The sequence below is a fragment of the Penaeus monodon genome, chromosome 36, assembly GCF_015228065.2.
Source record: "Penaeus monodon isolate SGIC_2016 chromosome 36, NSTDA_Pmon_1, whole genome shotgun sequence".
Classification (NCBI taxonomy): Eukaryota; Metazoa; Arthropoda; class Malacostraca; order Decapoda; family Penaeidae; genus Penaeus; species Penaeus monodon.
In genome coordinates, this window is record NC_051421.1 from 7,838,586 (window position 1) to 7,861,085 (window position 22,500).

General features: G+C 39.6%; 2 protein-coding genes and 1 pseudogene across 2 annotated transcripts; 2 read left to right on the plus strand and 1 right to left on the minus strand.

Annotated features, from left to right (window-relative positions):
• Positions 1-4,460: 4,460 nt before the first annotated feature.
• LOC119595684 lies at positions 4,461-5,515 on the plus strand. The gene is made up of 3 exons (XM_037944797.1): positions 4,461-4,654; positions 4,774-4,942; positions 5,106-5,515. The coding sequence occupies exons 1-3, from the start codon at positions 4,461-4,463 to the stop codon at positions 5,469-5,471; spliced, it is 729 nt and encodes a 242-aa protein (XP_037800725.1). The 3' UTR covers positions 5,472-5,515.
• Positions 5,516-16,447: 10,932 nt separating this feature from the next.
• LOC119595513 lies at positions 16,448-17,188 on the minus strand (annotated as a pseudogene).
• A 3,635-nt stretch (positions 17,189-20,823) lies between these two features.
• Positions 20,824-21,896, plus strand: LOC119595687. The gene is made up of 3 exons (XM_037944800.1): positions 20,824-21,022; positions 21,148-21,316; positions 21,467-21,896. Exons 1-3 carry the CDS (start codon positions 20,829-20,831, stop codon positions 21,830-21,832), a joined length of 729 nt encoding a protein of 242 aa, XP_037800728.1. The 5' UTR covers positions 20,824-20,828; the 3' UTR covers positions 21,833-21,896.
• Positions 21,897-22,500: the final 604 nt, after the last annotated feature.

A 22,500-nucleotide genomic window follows, 5' to 3' on the forward strand; every position in this document is an offset into this window, starting at 1 on the left:
TATGCCCATATTTGTACAGACGTAATCATGTTGAGGATCGTGAGTCTGGCAGTGACTTGGCCGTGTGTGTGGCACGACCCAACCAATGGACGACCAGCTAGGGCTTTTCCCTACTGAAGGCGGGGACTCTCAGCCCATCTTGCCTCGCGCCGTCGCCAACCCTACCACGCCCAACCAGATACTCGACGCAGTGCTTGAAGGAGCTATCGCATACATGGAGTAATATTCTGTTAACAAAGTTCCATTGATAATAATGATTGTTTACTGTCATTTCATATTCGTTGTTGCCATTCCTTATTATTCATTTCATATACTGATTTTTTCAAGTTTTCTTTGGCAGAACACTTGGATGGTGTGATTCCAAAAACGTGCAGAACGGAGAGTCAAACCTGCCCTTCCAAGTTAACTCTGACGGAAGCAGCTCCGAGAACTTCAGCATCATAAGGCCAACGTAAACTGGACTCTGCTCCCTACGCCGCTCCAAGTCCGTTTCCCTTCAAACGCTGATCAGGTGGGAGATAAAATGAAAAGAAAGGTGTAGGGAGATATGCATTAACTTTTTTTAACTCATTAATTTTTAAAGTTTTGAAGGGAAAATCCCTCATGACATTAATATTCTATTTCTTAAATAAAACTCAATACATAGTGTCTGTTGTGACTTGTATTTTTAGAGTGCTCACTGGTTCGGTTGTCGAGAAAACGCTCGTGCCAACGCCGACTACACGGTAACCTTTGCCGGTGTTGGAGAAGCTCCACCCACAGACTGTTTCTGGTCAAGTTGTAGAGCGTGTGGACAAGCTGTTCGCCGATATCAGATCAACTTGTTAAACCTTGTGCCTCAGAACATCGCCAGCTACACTCCCACGATCGGGTCATGACCTGCTTGAAAGTGCAAGCAACTTGGACGGCCAATGATTGAAGGACGTTCACAGCGCCGGCTTCAGGAAGGCTTTGCGAGAGATCGTGGAGAAAACTATGTCTTCCAACGTGAAGGTGCAGATTAACAATTTCCTCCAGGATATGAAGAATTTTGATCTTCCAAAGTGATGATGAAATTGTGAGTGTACGGAGAGACAAAAAAAAGAACTAGTAATCATGCAATTCAATACTTTGGTCAACCCTATCCATCTATTTTTTTTTTTTTTTTTTTTTTTTTTTTGTCTGTGTGAATGTATATAACTTATATATTGAAAGAATACATCCATATATATAATATATTATATATATATATATATATATATTATATATATATATATATGTATGTATATATATATAAGTCGATGTGTCGTGATCAGATTTGCAATCTGACATGCATCACGAGCACTGCAGCCACAGACTAATTAAAAAAAGTGAGGCAAAGCAGCAACAGTACTGCACAGGCGCAAGAAACAACTGAGACAAAACACCTGGCCCCCAGGATACCACGCTCTACACGAAACCACTGTAAAAATAAAAGAAAAAAGTACAAAATAAGTATTTTCACTGTAGAAATAAAACACAAATAGTTGCCCAGAAAAAAAATGCCGCGAAGGTTAGGATGCCCCACCCGACCCGCCACAGACACAGACAGAGAGAATGGAGGCTGGACTGGCGGCCACGTCACTGTCGCTCTTTTTTTTCATTACCCAACATTTGCAACGGACGACGGATATCTTTTGCCTGCGACATGATACGAAAACGTAAATGGAAATCATAATATGTTTGTATATATTTACACTCTCCTGGCAAACCACCAGAACTCACCCTTTATTTTTTTTCGATATTACTTTATCATTTCACTTTCAGTTATTTTCTATAACGGAAGTGCTGTAACAGGAAGTAGAATTAAACGGAATATCTGGTTCAGCATAAAGGCCCAAACAACGTGTTTTACACTGATCATAAATGAAGTGGTTTGAAATGAGCTGATGATCGAGTCTCTATATATTAATGTCTAAAGTAATATCTATAAATAATGACATGTACACACGTATATTTTCACGTAACTACATTTGTGTTCACTCACACAAACGCGTACAAAGCTTTACATAGTTACCCTCATTCACACGCACAAATACACACATACGTGTACAATACACGCACAAGTATATATACACGTACACACACACACGTACACGCACGCACACTCATACATATACACACACATACACGCACACACATATGCACATCTACACAACACACAGACCTACACCTACGCACAAACATAATCACATACACGTTACATGTACTCATAATACGAATACATAACACGTATACATATGCAGATGCGCACATACACGCATGCACACACATCCAACACAAACACACTACATATATTCAATACATATATACACATACACATGCACAAGCATGCAGAGATACGACCAGTGATGTGAAATCGTCCTCGGGTTTATATAGTTCCAGCAGTGTCACACGACCTTAAAAATCAAGAACTGTTGTTAAAAGTCCCTACTTCAGCACCACCTGTAAAAACATTTTTACTATGTATTCTCTATTCAAAATGTGTTTATCGGTAAATCTTCAGTCTCAGTTGATTGCATATATATTTCAAAGGAAAAGAAAGATGTATCAGCAATTCATTCAAGTTCTCTGAACATCCGTTCATAGGATGTGTGTGTGTGTTTGTGTGTTGTGTATGGTGTATGTGTATATATATGTACAAAAAAAATGCGTGTGTGTATATATATGTATATATATATATATATATATAGATATATATATATATATATATATATATATATATATATATATATATATATATATGCATAAACATATATTTACAAATAAATGCTTATATATAATGCATATCAATTTGCATGTATGTGTATGTTTTTTATGTAATGAATATGTATTTTTTCAAGTCGTCCGAACCATCCCGACCGGTGGCGATGTTTCGGACTGAGCTTTGCGATGGCTCGATCATATATTTACATTTTTTCATAATTTTTTCATAAATTATGTAAGTTGTATGTCATGCGCAGAAATGCAGATTATGTGTGTTTGGATTATGAATCAAACTTTTTGTTGCATTACTCTAAACAATGTATTGAATAGGTCAATGCAGTGGCATATTAGTTTACAGTACAAAAATGAAGTAATGATAACCGCTTGCTATCTGAAATGTTGGGAATATCCGTGAGTGCGTGCGTATGTGTGTGTATGTGAGGAGGGGAGATGTATGGTAATTAAAAGTGAGTGAGTGTGTGACAGAGTTAGAGTGAGGAAAGTAAGGAGCGACAGAGGTGGGGGTGAGAAAGAGAAGAGAGGAGGGAGGAGAGAAAGGAGAGAGGATGAAAGGAGAGAGAATGGGAAGGAGGCGAGAGGGAGAAGAGAGACAGGCGTACACATACAAAGAGAGAAGTGGGGGAAATAAATCATGATACAAGAAATCGTAGCTTTTAATTACTAAGCATGGCCGCTTTGTTAAATCATAATGACTAAGAGCCGTAGTGTCATTTTAAAATGTACTTTAAAAAAGTGTGAGGGAATTTTTTAGACTGACGAATCATCTCATCAGTTGTTCAAAAAATACCATACTTGCAGCAATAAGCTCCGCACGAGAGACACTTAGCATTATTGGGATTTTTTCGTCAATTAACACGAACCCAACATGAAATCTCCCCATATTCACTTCTCAGAGTTTACGATGTGAACCTAAAATATAAAAAGTGGATTTTAGAAATACAAATGAAATATCCATAAAAAAGAATATTTTAATTATATATATTATATATATATATATATATATATATATAATATATATATATATATATATATATATAAATATATATATAGGAATATATATACATAGACTCAGATACTGAGACATATTTGTGTTATGCGTGTGTGTGAGTATACGTATATATATATATATATATATATATATATAATACATATATATATATATATATATATATATATATATATATATATATATTGAATATGAACACACCCATATATGTGTGTGTGTGTATGTGTGTGCATGTATTCATATTCATAGAATTAGAAATAATACAGTCATGAATAAAGAGACTGATACACATACACACACACACATCACACATATATATAAATACTGCATACATACATGTATACATCACACAGACATTGGCATATCTGCATACATGTAATGTTTATGCTGCTTGAGAGTGCGTTCATTCGTATTACGTTCTTCGCGATGTATTCTCAGCTGTAGATATTGAAAAAAGCCTTTCATTGAATTTTTTTTTCATAATAGATTTTCTTTTCGAAAGATTTTCAGAATGTCATTTCAGAAAATGCATTCTCAGCAAATATAAAATATTATTGGAGGGGAGGAGAGTTCAAGGGACAGTTCACCGAACCATTCGGTGAGTCTTCTGGCCAGATGAGTTGATGAATATATATGTGTTTATATTTTTAACTATTATAATCTTAGAAGAGTATTTTGTTGCTATGACCATATTTGTACAGACGTAATCATGTTGAGGATCGTGAGTATGGCAGTGGCTCTGGCCATGTGTGTGGCACGACCCAACCAATGGGTCGACCAGCTAGGGCTATTCCCTGCTGAAGGCGGGGACTCTCAGCCCATCTTGCCTCGCGCCGTCGCCAACCCTACCACGCCCAACCAGATACTCGACGCAGTGCTCGAAGGAGCTATCGCATACATGGAGTAATATTCTGTTATCAAAGTTCCATTGATTATAATGATTGTTTACTGTCATTTCATATTGGTTGTTACCATTCCTTATCATCCATTTCATTTACTGACTTTCAAGTTTTCTTTGGCAGAACACTAGGATGGTGTGATTCCAAGAACGTGCAGAACGGAGAGTCAAACCTGCCCTTCCAAGTTAACTCTGACGGAAGCAGCTCCGAGAACTTCAGCATCACTAAGGCCAACGTGACTGGACTCTGCTCCCTGCGCCGCTCCAAGTCCGCTTCCTTCAAAGCTGATCAGGTAGGAATCAATGAAAAGAAAGGTGTATGAGATATGCATTAACTTGTTCAACTCATTAACTTTAAAGTTTTGAAGGGAAAATCACTCATGACATTTATATTCTATTTCTTAAATAAAACTCAATACATAGTGTCTGATTGTGACTTATATTATGTATTTTTAGAGTGTGCTCACCGGTTCGGTTGTCGTAGAAAACGCTCGTGCCAACGCCGACTACACGGTAACCTTTGCTGGTGTTGGAGAAGCTCCAGCACAGACTGTTTCTGGTCAAGTTGTAGAGCGTGTGGACAAGCTGTTCGCCGACATCCAGATCAACTTGTTAAACCTTGTGCCTCAGAACATCGCCAGCTACACCGCAAGATCGGGTCATGACCTGCTTGAAAGTGCAAGCAACTTGGACGGCAATGATATGAAGGACGTTCACAGCGCCGGCTTCAGGAAGGCTTTGCGAGAGATCGTGGAGAAAACCATGTCTTCCAACGTGAAGGTGCAGATTAACAAGTCCATCCAGGATATGAAGAATGCTTGATCTTCCAAAGTGATGATGAAATTGTGAGTGTACGGAGAGACAAATAAAAGAACTAGTAATCATGCAATTTCAATACTTTGGTCAACCCTATCCATCAGTTTTTTTTTTTTTTTTTTTTTGTCTGTGTGAATGTATATATACTTATATTGAAATATATACATCCATATATATATATATATATATATATATATATATATATATATATATATATGTATATATAAATAAATAAATATATATATATATATATATATATATATACATATATATATATATATAAGTCGATGTGTCGTGATCAGATTTGCAATCTGACATGCATGCACGAGCAGCTGCAGCCACAGACTAATTAAAAAAGATGAGGCAAAGCAGCAACAGTACTGCACAGGCGCAAGAACCAACTGGAGACAAAACACCTGCACAGGATACCACGCTCTACACCGAAACCACTGTAAAAAATAGAAGAAAGAAGTACAAAATAAGTATTTTGACTGTCTAGAAATAAAGCACAAATAGTTGCCCAGAAAAAAAAAATGCCGCGAAGGTGAGGATGCACACCTGACCCGCCACAGACACAGAGAGAATGGAGGCTTGGGCTGGCGGCCACGTCACTGTCGCTCTTTTTTTTTTTTATATCATTACCCAACTTTGTAACGGACGGCGGATAATATCTTTTGCCTGCGACATGATACGAAAACGTAATGAAAATCATAATAGGTTGTATATATGTACATCCTCCTGGCAAACCACCAGAACTCACCCTTTAATTTTTTTCCGATATTTATTCTTTCCCTTTGAGTTCATTTTCAATAAACGGAAGTGCTGTAACAGGAAGTAGAATTAAACGGAATATGTGGTTCAGCAGTAAAAGCCCAAACAACGTGTTTTACACTGATCATAAATGAAGTGGTTTGAAATGAGAGCTGATGATCGAGTCTCTATATGTTAATGTGCAAAGTAATATCTATAAATAATGACATGTTCACACGCATATTTTCACGTAACTACATTCGTCTTCACTCACACAAACGCGTACAAAGCCTTACATAGTTACCCTCATTCACACGCACAAATACACACATACGTGTACAAATACACGCACACGTATATATACACGTACACACACACATACACGCACGCACACACATACATATACACACATACACGCACACACACATGCACATTTACACATACACACAGACCTACACCTACATGATCACATACACGTACACGTACTCATAATACGAATACATAACACGTATACATATGCAGATGCACACATACACGCAGGCACACACATTCGAACACAAACACACATACATATATGTAAGTTCTTTGTTATTTGAATGACAGATCAGCTCGTTTCATAGTCTTTCAATATTTTTCTCGATCCTATATGCATCATTTCTATTTAGCAATATTTTAGGGTAAGAAATATACATAAATAAAATAACATAATATATTCAAAATAAATGGTAAAAGGGTAAATGGTTAAAAGCACGATAAATGTGCTAGACATCTAAGGTCATGTAGCACTATAGTTAATGTTACGGAAGGGTGGTTGAGTTAGTGATTAGTTGTCTAAGCTGGGCAAAGGAATTGGTGAGTGAAAGGGTTAGGGTCGGGTGTGGTAAGGAGTTAGATTAGATGAAGGACATGTATGCGTTTGAGGAAAGAGAATAGGTTGTTGAAGCAGAAAGTGTGGGATTCTGTAAGGATGTCTGATAGGTTAGGAGGTCGGTGAAGGGAGGATAGGTGGGGGAAAGCAGAGGTACGGGTTGCTTCAAAACGTGGGCATGACAATAGGATGTGTGGGATTGAAAGGGGAACATTACATAAGGAACATAAGCGTGGATCAGATTGTGACATCAGATAGGAGTGTGTTAGACGGGTGTGGCCAATGCGTAAGCGGGCGAGAGCGGTCTCCCAACGTCTGTTCCGATGAAATGGAGCTGACCAGGAGGAGATTGATTGTTTTACAGAATGTAATTCATTAGTGCGGACGCTTGACCAAAAAGATTGCCATCGATTATACAAGAAGGTCTTAAAGTGTGGGTAATAATCCGTGGCTGGGATACGTGAGAAGCGTGGTTGTATGATGTGGACATAGCGGCGTGGCGTGCTAGTGTATCTGCCTGTTCATTGCCGGGGATTCCAACATGGCTGGGCACCCAGCAAAATTTGATTGTTTTATGGCGTGTGGACGGGTAGAACAACCAGTTCTGGATCTTACAAACAAGGGGGTTGGTGGTGTGTATTGACTTTATGAGAGTTATGAGTTACGGGAGTCAGTAAAAATTGTAAAGAGGAAGAGGAGAGTGAGTATATGTGTTTTAGAGCAAAAAGGAGTGCATACAGTTCTGTAGTAAGACACTGGATTCAGGAGGAAGGGAATATTTGAAAGTACGAGTTGGGAAGATTACTGCAAACCAGCACCGGAGGTGGATTTGGAGCCATCATATATACGTGAATACAAGAGGAATGAGTGGAGACATGTCAAGGAAATTGGGTGAGAGGATAGTAGGAGGATATTTGATTTTGGTGGGTTGGGGAAAACAGAAGAGCAAATATGGGGGTGAGGTATAAGCCATGGAGGGACGGAATGGACAGAGAACAGGATGAGGTTGGAGATGGGGGAAAGGGGGAATGGGATAGGAGGGTATACATGCGAGTGGAGAAAGGAGTAGGTAATTGTGGAGATGAAGCTAAGGTAAGAAGTAGGGGTTGTGGGATAGTTAGTTTAGTGAGGGAAAATTGGTGGAATCGAACATAGCATCGGAGAGAGAGAAGGGCACGACGTCGAGATACAGATGGTATGCTTGATTCAGTGTACGGGCTCTAAACTGGGGAGGAGCAAAAAGGCGCCTAGTGCTAAGCGAAGACCACAGTGATGGATTGTATCAAGATGGGCAAGGAGAGAAGTTGAGGCAGAGGAGTAGATATGGCATCCATAATCAAGAGTGGAGAGGATCAAAGTTACATGAAGATGAAGGAGAGTTTTGCGATCAGAGCCCCATGATATATGGGATAGAGTTTTTAAGATTCGAAGGCGGCGGAGAGCTTTTTCTTTAATGTGTAGAATATGGTCTCGCCAGGACAGTTTGGAGTCAAAAATGACACATAGGAATTTGCCAGAGGAACGGCTTTGGAGTGGAGTGCCATATAGGAAGAGTGGGGGTGGGGGTCCTACACGTGAGCGAGAGAAAAGGATGGAGAAAGATTTAGAGGTAGAAAAGCGGAAGCCATGGTTTGTGGCCCAGGAAGATACTGATGAGATTGCAGATTGAAGAAATTGGTAGAGGTTTGGTATGGATGTGCCAGAGGCATAGTTGGTTAAATCATCAACATATAGTGATGACCGGGCTCCTGGTGGTAAAACTGAGACAATATCATTAACAGCAAGAAGGAATAAAGTGGTAGTGAGCACACTGCCTTGTGGGACACCTTCGATTTGAGGAAAGGAAGATGATGTGGCAGAGGCAATTTTGACCTGGAAAGTGCGTTCCACGTATGCCTAGAGAGGACAATTGTTGGAGAATATGGTACCGCCATGTCGTATCATATGCTTTTTCCAGATCAAAAAATATAGCTATTACGGATTCATGGCGTGCAAATGCAGATGTAATATATGTCTCAAAATGAGCAAGGGGGTCAGCTGTGCTTCTGGCACGGCGAAAACCGAATTGGGAAGGAGAGAGAAGATTGTGAGATTCAAGATACCACATTAAGCGGAAGTTCACCATTCGCTCTAACAGTTTGCACAAGCAGTTAGTTAGTGCGATGGGGCGATAGTCTTGGGGGAGGGTACCCCGATTTATTGGGTTTCAGGAAGGGAAGGATAAGAGCTTCTTGCCAATTAGAAGGAAAAATTTCCTGATGTCCATATGTGGTTGTAAATTTTTAATAGGAAGGATAAGGAGGAAGATGGGAGATGCCGGAGCATACGGTAGTGAATACCGTCAGGGCCTTCATGAGTGTTGCGGCACGACTGTAGGGCAGCAATGAGTTCAGAGGAAGAAAATGGAGCATTAAAGGATTCAGCTGAGGATGGGGTGAAGATAATGGGGGTACGTTCTCTGGCGGTCTTAATAGAAGAGAAGTGTGGAGAAAGGTGAGAACCACTACTGACCTGGCTGAAATAATCACCCAGTTCATTAGCGACTTGGAGAGAATCAGAAATGAGGGTATCTCGAATATGGAGGACGGGGGCAGGATGGGAGGGATGTTTGCCTGATAGTTTATGGATTCGGCGCCAAACATTTGAGATAGATGTAGAGGATGCAATTGATGAAACATAATTTTGCCAGCTATTTGTTTTACTATTCCGGATTGTACGACGAAGATAGGCAGATGCTCTTTTAAAGGAGATAAGGGCTGATAGTTGATTTGGAGTACCTCTTTTGTAGCGGTAACTGTTCCAGGCTGCATGTTTTAAGCGAAGTGCTTTAGTGCAATCAGAATTCCACCATGGAACACATTTGGAGGTATATGGTCTTGAGGTTCGAGGGATAGCTGTATGTGCAGCTCTTAAGACTGTTTTTGTGAAACACTGTATCATTTCTGAAATGGAGGTGAGGGAGGATGGAGGGGTATGAATAGCAGAGAGTGAAGTGAAAGTATGCCAGTCGGCTCTATCAAAGCACCAGTGTGGGGAGTTAGGAAGTGGTACGTATGAAGTAGGAAAAAGGAGAGCTGGAAAGTGGTCACTATAGGGGAAGTGGTCTAAGACTGACCAGTGGAAATCTAAATGAAGAGAAGGGGAGCATAGAGAGAGGTCAATGCATGAAAAAGATTGCGTGCGTGTATCAAAGTGTTTGGGGGGATCTGAATTTAAAATAGTAAGGTCAGCTGTGAAGAGAAAGCGCTCTAGAGATCGGCCTCGGGAGTTTGTGATAGAATCACCCCAAAGAGTGTGGCAGCAGTTAAAGTCACCAACTATGAGTTGGTTGAAGTTGGGAAATAAGATTTTCAAAAGCAACAAAGTCAATGGGGTGGGAAGGGGAGAAGTAGACTGAAATCACTGTGATCCAACGATGAAGGAAGATACGAATAACTGTACAAGGGACATTGGTTTGAAAGGGAGGTGTGACATAAGGTGTTTTCTGATTGATAAGTATGGACGAGACATAAAGGGAATGTGGGGAAGAGACAAAATGATAATTGGGGATTGGTATTGGAGGATGTGTAAGAAAGGTCTCTTGAAGGCATACTATAGATGGGTTATAAGAGGAAAGGATATGACGAAGGTCAGGTCTGTGGGAGCGGAAACCGCGAATATTCCAATGAAGGATAGTTATACTTTAGTGATATAGATTGTAGTACGTGTTGGAGATTTTGAGGGTGAAGCAGCTAGAGGGTGGGATAAGGATTGAGAGGTCTGAGATGGGAGAGGTGTGGGAGTTGGTGTTCTACTAGGAGGGGTATTAGGAGATGGAGGGTCTGTGGAAGGGGATACTTGTGACATAAGGGATTCACGTGTGTATCCAGGAGGGAGTGGAAGGGATAGAGGGATGGTGGGAGGGTTAATGTGGGCGGGGTTGGGGTCGGGGGGGATGAGCTGTGTTGGGAGGGGGTAGGAGGATAGGGTGTAGGGGGGATATCGTTAGGAGGAGGATGGATATCAGCAGTTACTTGGAGTGTGGAAGGAGCAGTTGTAAGATTTGGAGGTTGAGTGTCAGTTTTCATTAAGTAATCTTGAATATTTTCAATAGTTTCTTCTGAGGAGTTTCGGGGGATAAAGGATTTCTTGTGTGGGGGGGAAGAGAGGACTGGTGTCTCAAGCATAGGGAAAAGGAAGGTGGAGGTGATTGTGTGTTAGGGGAAGAAGGGTGGAGCGTTTTTTTCTGTCTGTTACGGTAGTGCGAGGGGAGAGGGGAAGGTGTTGGGGTTGTAGTGGTGATTGGAGTATCTGTAGTAGAGATTGGAGTGTCTGGATTTAGGATGGCAAAAGAGTTTGACTGAGGAAGGTAGGAGGTAGAAGAGGGGCATTTAGATGTAGGGGGGGTGGGTTTAGGAGATTTGGTAGAATGAGCAGTATTACTGGAGTAAGGAGTAAGAGAGAAACCACGTCGACGTGCTTCCTGTCTGGTTTCACGTAGTGTGAGTCCAAGTTTGAATCTGAGAGTTGCTACCTCAGACTCAAATTTGTAGGTGGGACAGCCCCTATAAAATACATTATGGGGCCGCCACAGTTGGCACATGTGCGTGATTGTGCAGAGCAGTTAGATCGGGTATGGCCAGGTTGGGCACATAGTGGGCATCTGGCTGTGGAACGGCAATGTTTGGCTGGGTGTCCTAGACGCCAACAATTTTGGCACTGACGTGGAGGAGGTTGGTATGGACGAACAGGGAGGGATTCTCCTCCTATGTAGACGTTAAAGGGAAGGTCATGTCTACGGAAGGTAATTTTGGCTATGTTAGTGGGTTTCTTTTGATGACCTCTGGGAGGGATGGAGTAGCATTGTACTGATGTTGCATCATAGTCTGTGAGACAGGCAAGTAGGTCTTCCCCACAATCTGACCAATCTTTGTCATAGATTGGGCAGTTTGCTGGGGAGATTGAAACTGTTCCGGTGCAAGTATTGAGGGTTGGATGGGGTTCTGCAAGGATGGGGTTACCATACAGGTTTAGTTAGTTTTGTTAATGCTATAGCTTGGTTTTCGGATGTTACTGTGACAAGACGGGAGCGGTCGGGTCGGCTACGGAAAGGACTTTACCTACTTGTTTTTGGAGACATTGTTGGAAGAGAAGGGTGTTGTCAGAGTAGGGAGCTGTGGGAGGGATCACGAAAAATCGGTCCCATTTGGCTGCGCTAAAGAGAGTATTCAAGATTGTTGTAGAGATAGGGGTAGAGAAGGGCGGGGGCGTGACGAAGATGGAGTAGTGTTGAGGGAGGTAGTGTTTTGGAGAGGTGGGCAATAAGGCTGTAAGGTATTAATAAGGGAGGATGGGGTGGTTGATGTTGGAGGTTGTGGGGGTAGAGATGTTGAAGTTGAGCATGCTGGGATAATGGAAATGTTCCTTAAGGGTTGATTGTTGGCTACTGTACTAGTAGGCATTGATGAGGGGTAGTTATTGCAGTGTTCGGAGCCGTGGTCAAAGGAGAGCCTGGGGTCAGGGAATCGGGTGGGTTTACATCGTTGGGGCTATTTGATAAAGGGGCAAGCCTCATTGCCCCTAATAGTGGGGATAGGTTTTCATTACTGGCCATGATAAGCCTGGATTATGTTGGGGATAAAAACAGTCCACCCCTCAGGGTCCCCTTGAGGGGTAAGGGCTAGGTAACTAAATCAGGGGAATACCGTGCCCATGGCTCCCTCAGGCCGTTCAGGACTGGCACAAAGTCAGCCTTTCATCCTTTCAGCACGGCTCTCACACCTTAGGAGGTGGATAGCAGAAGGGTTTAGTGAAGGGACAGAAACGAAAAGTGGGAAAAAAAAAAAAAGACCATGCAAAAATTAGTTGAGTCGAGGGCTGAGTCCCAAGGTTGGGGAGTTCCCCATCATTGGGTTCCAGTCTCCGCCTCCTAAGCCCCCCCACGACAACAACGGGCAAGGGATTGGGGGGGTATTCAAAATAAATACAATGGTTTCACACACAAAAAAAATAGATTCTTAATTTTTTTGGGTTTCTGTTCTTCCATTTATTTTCTTTAGTGGCGGTTCAGGACCAACTTGCCACTTCCTCTTCATTTACTAGGTGAAAATATTTCTGTTTGGGCTCCAGTATGGGAGATGGATTTTGTGCAAAAGAAGGCTGGAAAGAGATTACAGACATGATTATTAAGAATAACACTGCCCTGTTTGCACTTCCGCATAGAGTGAATATTGTCTTGCTAGCGACTTACTAGTATACAGGAGAGCACCGTGTCCCATGCCAGGTGTTGGAGGAAAGACACGCCCCTTTTTCTCACTCAAGCACAACAGCTCGGGAAATAACTCAGGGCATTCGTATAAAGAAAAGGAGATACTTACAATTTTCCCTCTAAAGAAACCTTGTACACATACTGAACATAAACAATTATTTTATAACCTTTATACATCTCGTATAAAGTGTAAACTGAGAACTTGTATTTTATATACTTGGACCAATCCACGGACAATATATTCATAGACACATATACACTTACACATGCACATGCATGCATATGAACTCTTAACCGTGTTTCTCTTTCTGACTAATTGCCTTGGCCAGTATCGGACCAAAACGCTACCACAAGTGAGGGAGTATGTTAGGTCACAAGGAGAGTAGTGAGTTTCGTAGGGTTTCGGTAACTTAATTCTACTGGAGTCTGACATTTACAACTTAGCTAACCGTCCGTCGATAACATGCTTACATATATACACATAGTGTATGTATCCATACATTCATATAGTACGTATAAACATCCACATACACATACATATGTATGTTTGTTCGTCACATTTCATAACGTGATGGTGACGACGTTATGATGAAGAGAATAGTGAAACGAAATAAATCATATATTTACATTTACAATATAAACCGTTTGTGCACCTGTCTGTGGATAAAGTAAGAGAGAAAGAATACATATATATATATATAATACAAACACACACACACACACACACACACACACACACACACATATATATATATATATATATATATATATATATATATATATATATATATATATATATATATATATATTGCATTCATGTTGACAAATGTATAAAAGGTATGAATGAGAGTAAACATCTTCACAATACAAGAGATGTATTTGACCGGTTTCGATTATATCTTCGTCAAAAATACATGTATTTCTGACGAAGATATAATCGATACCGGTGAAATACATGTCTTCTATTGTGAAGATATTCATTCTCATTCATATCATTTAAACATACATAATATATATATAAATATATATATATATATATATATATATATATATATATTTTACCGAGACATATATAAACAGATGACACATATACATGCAGAATTACATAGTAATGCTGACATACCTTAATCCCCCAGTAGCTTAGGGAAACGAGAACTTCTGACGTGGAGGCAAAGTTTTCTATAAATTTCGCATGTCCATAGATTCTTTCCTCATTTGACTTTTCATACTTTTCTGTATACAAACACACATAAACACATATATCAAATTTCTACTTTATGTGTGCATATCGTCGGTTTATGTAACATAGCACACACACGTACAGTATATTCACATGTATATATAAATAGGCACAAACACATATAAAAATGTTTCTGTGTTTCAGATATGGTGTGCTTATCCTTTTTTAGGGTTGAGAAAAGTAGGAAATTTTGCAGCTCTTTGCCGGCGGTTCAGTTTATGTTCCTTACTAGTTTCAACATGGAAAGAGTTCAGTATGATGAAACAATTATACAAGTAAATCAGAGTGCTTGCGAATATTTCATTATGCTTTGAACAAGCTAGAAGCCCAGTACTTAATATCATCTTGGCCTGATACGTGGGTACCTATCCATAACAAAGACTAATAGCGAGTGAAATGTGATATACGTTTCATTTACTTTATTTAATTTCCATAATTTTATAACTAAGATTTCTGTATAAAAATTAACATTTATAGGTATTCATACATAATCCCTATCCATGCTTTTATTTATAATCTTTATTCATGCTTTCATTTATATTCCGCACATGGGCGTGATGGGTTCGCGACGGCAACCCCTCGCCTGAACCACCTAATGCAGGGGTAAACCACCTCGCAAACTACCTGGGTTTGTAGCAATATGTATTTACAGATATGTAATATATAATAAATATATATATATTATTATATATAAGCTACACACACACACACGAACATATATGTGTGTGTATATGTATAGAAAGATAGATAGATAGACACTAAACACACACAGAAACACACACATGCATATATATGTGTGTGTGTATGCATATATATATACAGAAAGACCCGACACACATGTACAATATATTAATATATACACATGTGTGTATACGCACACACACCACACACACACACACACACACACAACACATGCATATATATATATATATATATATATATATATATATATATATATTATAAAATATATATATATATACATTGAAAGGAAAGCCATATTGCATTTTGCGTAAATATTTTGTAACATCTGGTGCATAAATTATACTCTTCTTTCAAAGACATTTATATACGCCTTATTGTCGAAGAGGACGAATTTACTTATGATTGAAATAACTGTACTCAATACTTTTTTTTCAGTAGTCTACTAATATAGATTTTATGGCTAAATTGAAGCACATTGTTTAAAGCGCGAAAGATGCCGTTGGGTGACACTACTATCAATCAGTATGTATTTGGGTTATTCCGGACTGACAGACATTTTTATTTTTTGTTTGATTGGCCACCGAGAGGTTAGTGGTTTCTGTTTATCCGTGTTAAATATTTCACTTAAATGTAACGACATTTGTATATACGGACTTAAAGAGTATACTTTGTACGTGTGCGTTTGAGGATGTGTTTGTATATGTTCGTATAGTTGTATTATATATGCTGTGGGTAGGATGAAATAACAAAATGACAAATGAAAATCAACGTGTTTCCTTGTATAACAAGGAAATACGTTCGTTATCAATTCATAGTGCAGCAGTGTTTCTCTCAAAATATACACACACACGTGCGCTTATGTCTCTATTATACGCCACGTTTCTATATAAAAGGTACATTTAAGACATGTTGGAATGCAGTAAATTTTAATCAAAAATGAGTGTACATGATCGAGATAGGTAAAAGAGATTTCCTTTTGCCTAAATTACAAGATGAACAATGTTCCTTAAACAATCATTTTAGCCAAAGAAGAACCAGCCGAAGGTTATGGTGCCGCCAGTTGGGAAGCGTGAGCGTGGTGGTGAAGCAGGTGGGAATGAAACACAACAGGACGCAGCGAGTGAAAGTCACGCTGACTTGACGACGGTCTTGCACACTCTCACTCTGTTCTTCACTCACCAGTTTGTAAACGGGGAAAGGTCGCCACAGAAGTTGGCAAGATCCGAACCGATCTCTTCCTCAGGATTGTCGAGGGAAACAGCGGAAACTCTGACGTCAGACTCAACCCTCATGCCATCATCCTGATGGCCTTTGATGAAAGCTACTTGTTGCTCGAAAGATTTAACGAGTCGCCTCACGTAGCACGCCTCCTGCGATACCACTCGGGATGCTGCTAGACCCTACGAAGTACATTGAATTTTAGGTATTTATGCTTATCATAGGATGTCTCTATACAATTTTACTTATAGAAGAATTTCTTATGCACTTTCAATTCAGCAAAAACAAAATATAAAGCACATAAAATTTGTATTTCAATATATCGTGCACTCCGTGATAACCTGACAAGTAATACTTACTACGCTATAATCCTCCAGAGTCTCCACATCATCGAAGTCGTCCGATTCAGGCATGTGGAAGTGAACTTTCATGGCAAGGCGGTCTACATCCACTTTCATGCATTTTTTTTCAGCGACACTGCTTCCCTTGTAACATACTTGGTAATCCTAACAAAAGAAACGGCCATATTTTGTAATAGCGATATTTCACATGAGAAATAAGCTTTTCAAGGATCATGTAGGTATCTCATCTGCAATACATATAGTAGAAAAGCAAGAGCATGTCGACAGTGTGTCCATACCTGAAGCTCAGCCAGGGAGAAGCCCAAGAGGCAGGACAGCATCAGCCCAAGTGAACATGGTGTGATCTAGAAAGAAAAAGGACTAATCAAGTGATAGAAAGCTAACAAATCATGAAATATATGAAGCAGTCACTGGAATATACAGGTAAACGAACTGAGGAAAAGCACGCCATGGTCATAATCTTAGGTTGAAATGAAGAGAAAGAATAACTAAAGGTGGATTATTATAAGTGCGAGATAGAAATAATCCAACAGAAGGGCATTTGTTTATGTTATATAAAATATTTAAATATTACACTGTTACTCAATATCACGATGTAAAGAGAGAGTCCTGTATGACTTAATCACTCACCAAGTAGAGATACGACCAGAGATGTGAGATCGTCCTTGGGGCTTATATAGTTCCAGCAGTGTCACACGACCTTTAAAAATAACAACTGTGTTCAAAGTCCCTACTTCAGCATCACCTGTAAAAACATTCTTACATATATTTTCCATTCAAAATGTGTTTATCGGCAAATCTTCAATGTCAGTTGATTGCATGTATATTTCAAAGGAAAAGAAAGATGCATCAGCAGTTTATTAAAGTTTTCTGAACATCCGTTTGTAGGAATATGTGTGAGTGTGTGTAAGGTGTATGTGTATGTGTGCATGTGTATATATATGTGTGTTTGTGTGTGTGTGTATGTGTGTGTATAAAAATATACATAAATACAAAACATAAACATATGTTTATAAATGAATGCTTGCATATATAAATGCATATCCATTTACATGTAGATGTATGTTTTTTATATAATGTATACATATATTTTTTCAATCGTCCGATCCACCCCGACCGGTGGCGATGTTTCGGACTGAGCAGTGCGATGGCTCGATCATATATTCATAGTTTTTCATAAAATTATGTAAGTTATATGCCATACGCATAAATGCAGATTTTGTGTATGTGGAATATGAATCAAACTTTTTGTTGCATTACTCTAAACAATATATTGAATAGGTCAATGCAGTTGCATATTAGTTTACAGTGCAAAAATGAATGCATACTGACCGCATGCTATCCGAAACCCAAAAGAAACACTGTTTTTTTCTGAATTAGTGGGAATATCCGTGAGTGCGTGCGTGTGTGTGTTAGAGTTAGAGTGAAAAAAAGAGAAGAAAGAGAGGGGGGGAGGTGAAAAAGAGAGAGAGGAGGGGGAGAGAAAGGAGAGAAGATGAAAGGAGAGAGAATGGGAAGGAGGCGAGAGAGAGAAAGAGGGAAGGGAGAACGGTAATGAGAGAAAATAAAATCAGAGATAAGGAGGAGGGAAAAAGGGAAAGAGAGAGAGAGGGGGGGGGAGAAGAGAGGGAGAAGAGAGACAGACGTACACACACAAAGAGAGAAATGGGGGAGATAAATCATGAACAAGAATCGTAATTTTAATTACTGGGAATGGGCGCTTTGTTAAATAATAAATGATTAAGAGCCCTAGTATCATCTTTTCATTTTTTCTTTTAAAAAGGGGGAGTCAATTTTAGACTGACGAATCATCTTCTCATCAATTGTTCGAATAATCCCATTCCTTAAGCCAGGTCACAGCCTCTCCATCATCAAGACTTCTGCAGTGGGCCCCCTCGTGGCCACCCATGGGTAACTGGGCACCTTGCGGTCACAGGCTAAATCTGTGGGGGATCTCGAGCAGCAGGAGGCCCTAGAAGTACGGAGTTATGGCCGACCGGCGTGTGGACACACTCTGGCTTCGTACCAACTCCTTGCCCCCTAGCCACCCTGGGGAAATGGGGCGGCTCGGGGGAGGTGGGCCTTGCCAGTCCTCCTCCCCCCAGAATGACCCTCTGGCAACGTCTTTCTTTAAATGGAAATGCAGGGGGGAGGGGTGTGGTCCCTCCCACCCAGCGTATCATGCTGTGACCCACGGCGGCTCAAACATGAACCTACCATTAAAAAAACAAAAACATATATATGTGTGTGTCTGTGTGTGTATTTATGTGTGTGAAATGATGTGTATGTGTTTTGCGTGTATATATATGCATATATATATATATTATATATATATATATATATATATATATATATATATATATATATGCATGCATGTATGTATGTATATATATATATATATATATATATATATATATATATATATATAAATAATCACTTTTCCTACAATTATGTAAGTAATGTGTTATAAACATAAATGTAGATTTTGTGTGTGTGGAATATCAATCATATGTTTTGTTGCATTACTGTAAACAATATGTTAGGTAGTTCAATGAAACTGCATATTAGTACAAAAATAAAGGGCAAATTGACCGCTTTTTCTTAGCTGTTGCTTATGTCTGTGAGTGCGTGCGTTGGGGTGGGGTGGGGGTGGGGGTTACGGGTGACTAAGTGAGTGAGTGTGGGGAGATAGAGTGAGGGAAAAAAAAGGAGAGAAAGAGAGAGAGGAAGTGAGAACGAGAGAGAGGAGGGAGAAGAGAGAGAAAGACATTAAGAAAGGCGGGAGTGGGAAGGAGGCGAATGAGAGAGGGAGGGGAGAGCGGTAATGAGAGAGAGAGAGAATAAAAGATAGGGAGGAGGGAAGAAAGGGATAAGAGAGGGGGGAGGCATGAAGAAGAGAAAGAGGGAAGGAGTGAGGGAGGAAGGATGTGAAAGAGAGAGTGCGAAAAAGAAGGGAAAAAAAGAGACGACATACACATACAGAAAAGGGGGGGAATCGTGAAACAAGGAATCATTGCTTTTAGTTACTAGGCGTGATGAAGAATAGTAGTGTCATCATTTTAACAAAAAATGAGAGGGAATTTCTTTAGACACTGACGAAGCATCCTTCTCATCAATTATTCGAAAAATCCTATACTTTAAGGAGTAAGTAAGCGTCGCACGAGAGACACTTGGCATTGTTGCGAATATTTTTGTCATTTAACACTGATTCGACATGATTATGGGGATTTCGCCACCTGCCATATCCACCTAGTCAGAGCTTATGAACCTAAATATAGGAGCTACTGCTATAAAAATAAATAAATAAATAACTCGCTAAAAATAAAAATCGCACAAAGTATTCGGACAAAACCACCATCTGAATGATCCCCCTTAATATATATATATATATATATATATATATATATATATATATATATATATATATACATATATATATACATATATATATATATATATATATATATATATATATATATATATACATTTATACATATAAAAACACATATATAAAATAAAAATATGTGCGTATACATGGGTATACTCACACATACACATAACTATGAATACACGCACACACACATATATATCCACAAGTTCATATAGTATGTGTGTGTGCTGCTTTATTACACTGTTCGCGAAGTATTTATAGCTATAGATATTGAAAAAGCCTTTCATGGAATTTCTATTTGCTTTAGATTTCCTTTTCGGAAGAATTTGCCTTCCTAATGCCATTTCAGAAAATGCATTCTCAGCAAATATCAGATATATATCGGATGGTAAGAGAGTTCTAGGGACAGTTGATCGTGTCATCAGGTGAGTCCTCTGGTTCTCTGCGAGATGTCTTGATGAAAACAACAAAAACAAAATAACTAATATACATAACATTATATATGTACTATATAACATACATAAAGACTATTTTAATTTTAGGAGACTTTTTTATTGATATTACTATATTTGCACAGACATAACCATGTTGAGGATCGTAAGTCTGGCAGTGGCTCTGGCCGTGTGCGTGGCACGACCCAACCAATGGGACGACCTGATAGGGCTCTTCCCTGCTGACGGCGGGGACTCTCAGCCCATCCTGCCTCGCGCCGTCGCCAACCCTACCACGCCCAACCAGATACTCGACGCAGTGCTCGAAGGAGCTATCGCATACATGGAGTAATATCCTGTTATCACAATTCAATTGATCATAATGATTTTTTGGTGTTATTTCATATTTGTTGTTACCATTTCTCTATCATCCATTCTATATACTGATCTTTCATAAATGCTTTCTTTGACAGAACACTAGGATGGTGTGATTCCAAGAACGTGCAGAACGGAGAGTCAAACCTGCCCTTCCAAGTTAACTCTGACGGAAGCAGCTCCGAGAACTTCAGCATCACTAAGGCCGACGTGACTGGACTCTGCTCCCTGCGCCGCTCCAAGTCCGCTTCCTTCAACGCTGATGAGGTAGGAAATCACATGAAAAGAATAGTGTATCAGATAAGCTTATAGGCATTAACTTACTTAACTTATTAACTTATAAGCTTAATAAGGGAAAATTAAATATATATTGCATATTATCTAACGATTACTGATTTACATAATGTATTTTTACAGAGTGTGCTCACCGGTTCAGTTGTAGTGGAAAACGCTCGTGCTAACGCCGACTACACGGTAACTTTTGCCGGTGTTGGAGAAGCTCCAGCACAAACTGTTTCTGGTCAAGTTGTAGAGCGTGTGGACAAGCTGTTCGCCGATATCCAGATCAACTTGTTAAACCTTGTGCCTCAGAACATCGCCAGTTACACTGCACGATCGGGTCATGACCTGCTTGAAAGTGCAAGCAACTTGGACGGCAATAATATGAAGGATGTTCACAGTGCCGGCTTCAGGAAGGCTTTGCGAGAGATCGTAGAGAAAACCATGTCTTCCAACGTGAAGGTGCAGATTAACAAGTCCATCCAGGATATGAAGAATGCTTAATCTTCCAACATGATGAAATCGTTGTGAGTGTACAGAGAGACAAATAAAAACTAGCAATAATAAACTTCTTATCTTTGATCAATCCTATCCATCTGTGTGTACGAGTTTTGTCTGTATGTGGATGTGTATATATTATGCATCCATCTGTCGTGATCGGGCTGACATGTAGGCACAAGCAATTACAGCCACAGACTAATTAAAAACATCGCGACAAAGCCACAACACCCCACATGGTGCAAGAACCAGCCGGAGACGATACACCTGCACAGGACAATACACTGTACACAGAAACCACCGTGGAAGCTCGAGAGAAAGAGAAAGAAAGAAAGAAAAAACTTACGAAATATGTAGTTTGAGTGCCTAGAAATACAGGACAAATAGCTGCCCAGAAAAAGGTGCGCACCTGAAGGAAGCCTGCCACAGACGCACATGAAATAGAGAGAATGCAGACGTGTTGGCCAGGATAACACGCTGTCACTTTTTATTATTATTGTTATTATTATTATTATTATTATTATTATTGTTATTATTATTATTGCTATTGTTTTTATTATTATTATTTCATTACCGAGCGAACGAATATGAGCAGCCTGCGTCCTGATACACAAAGGTAAAGGAAATTCCATTGGTTCGTTTATATGTACGCTCTTCTGGAAAACCACCAGAAA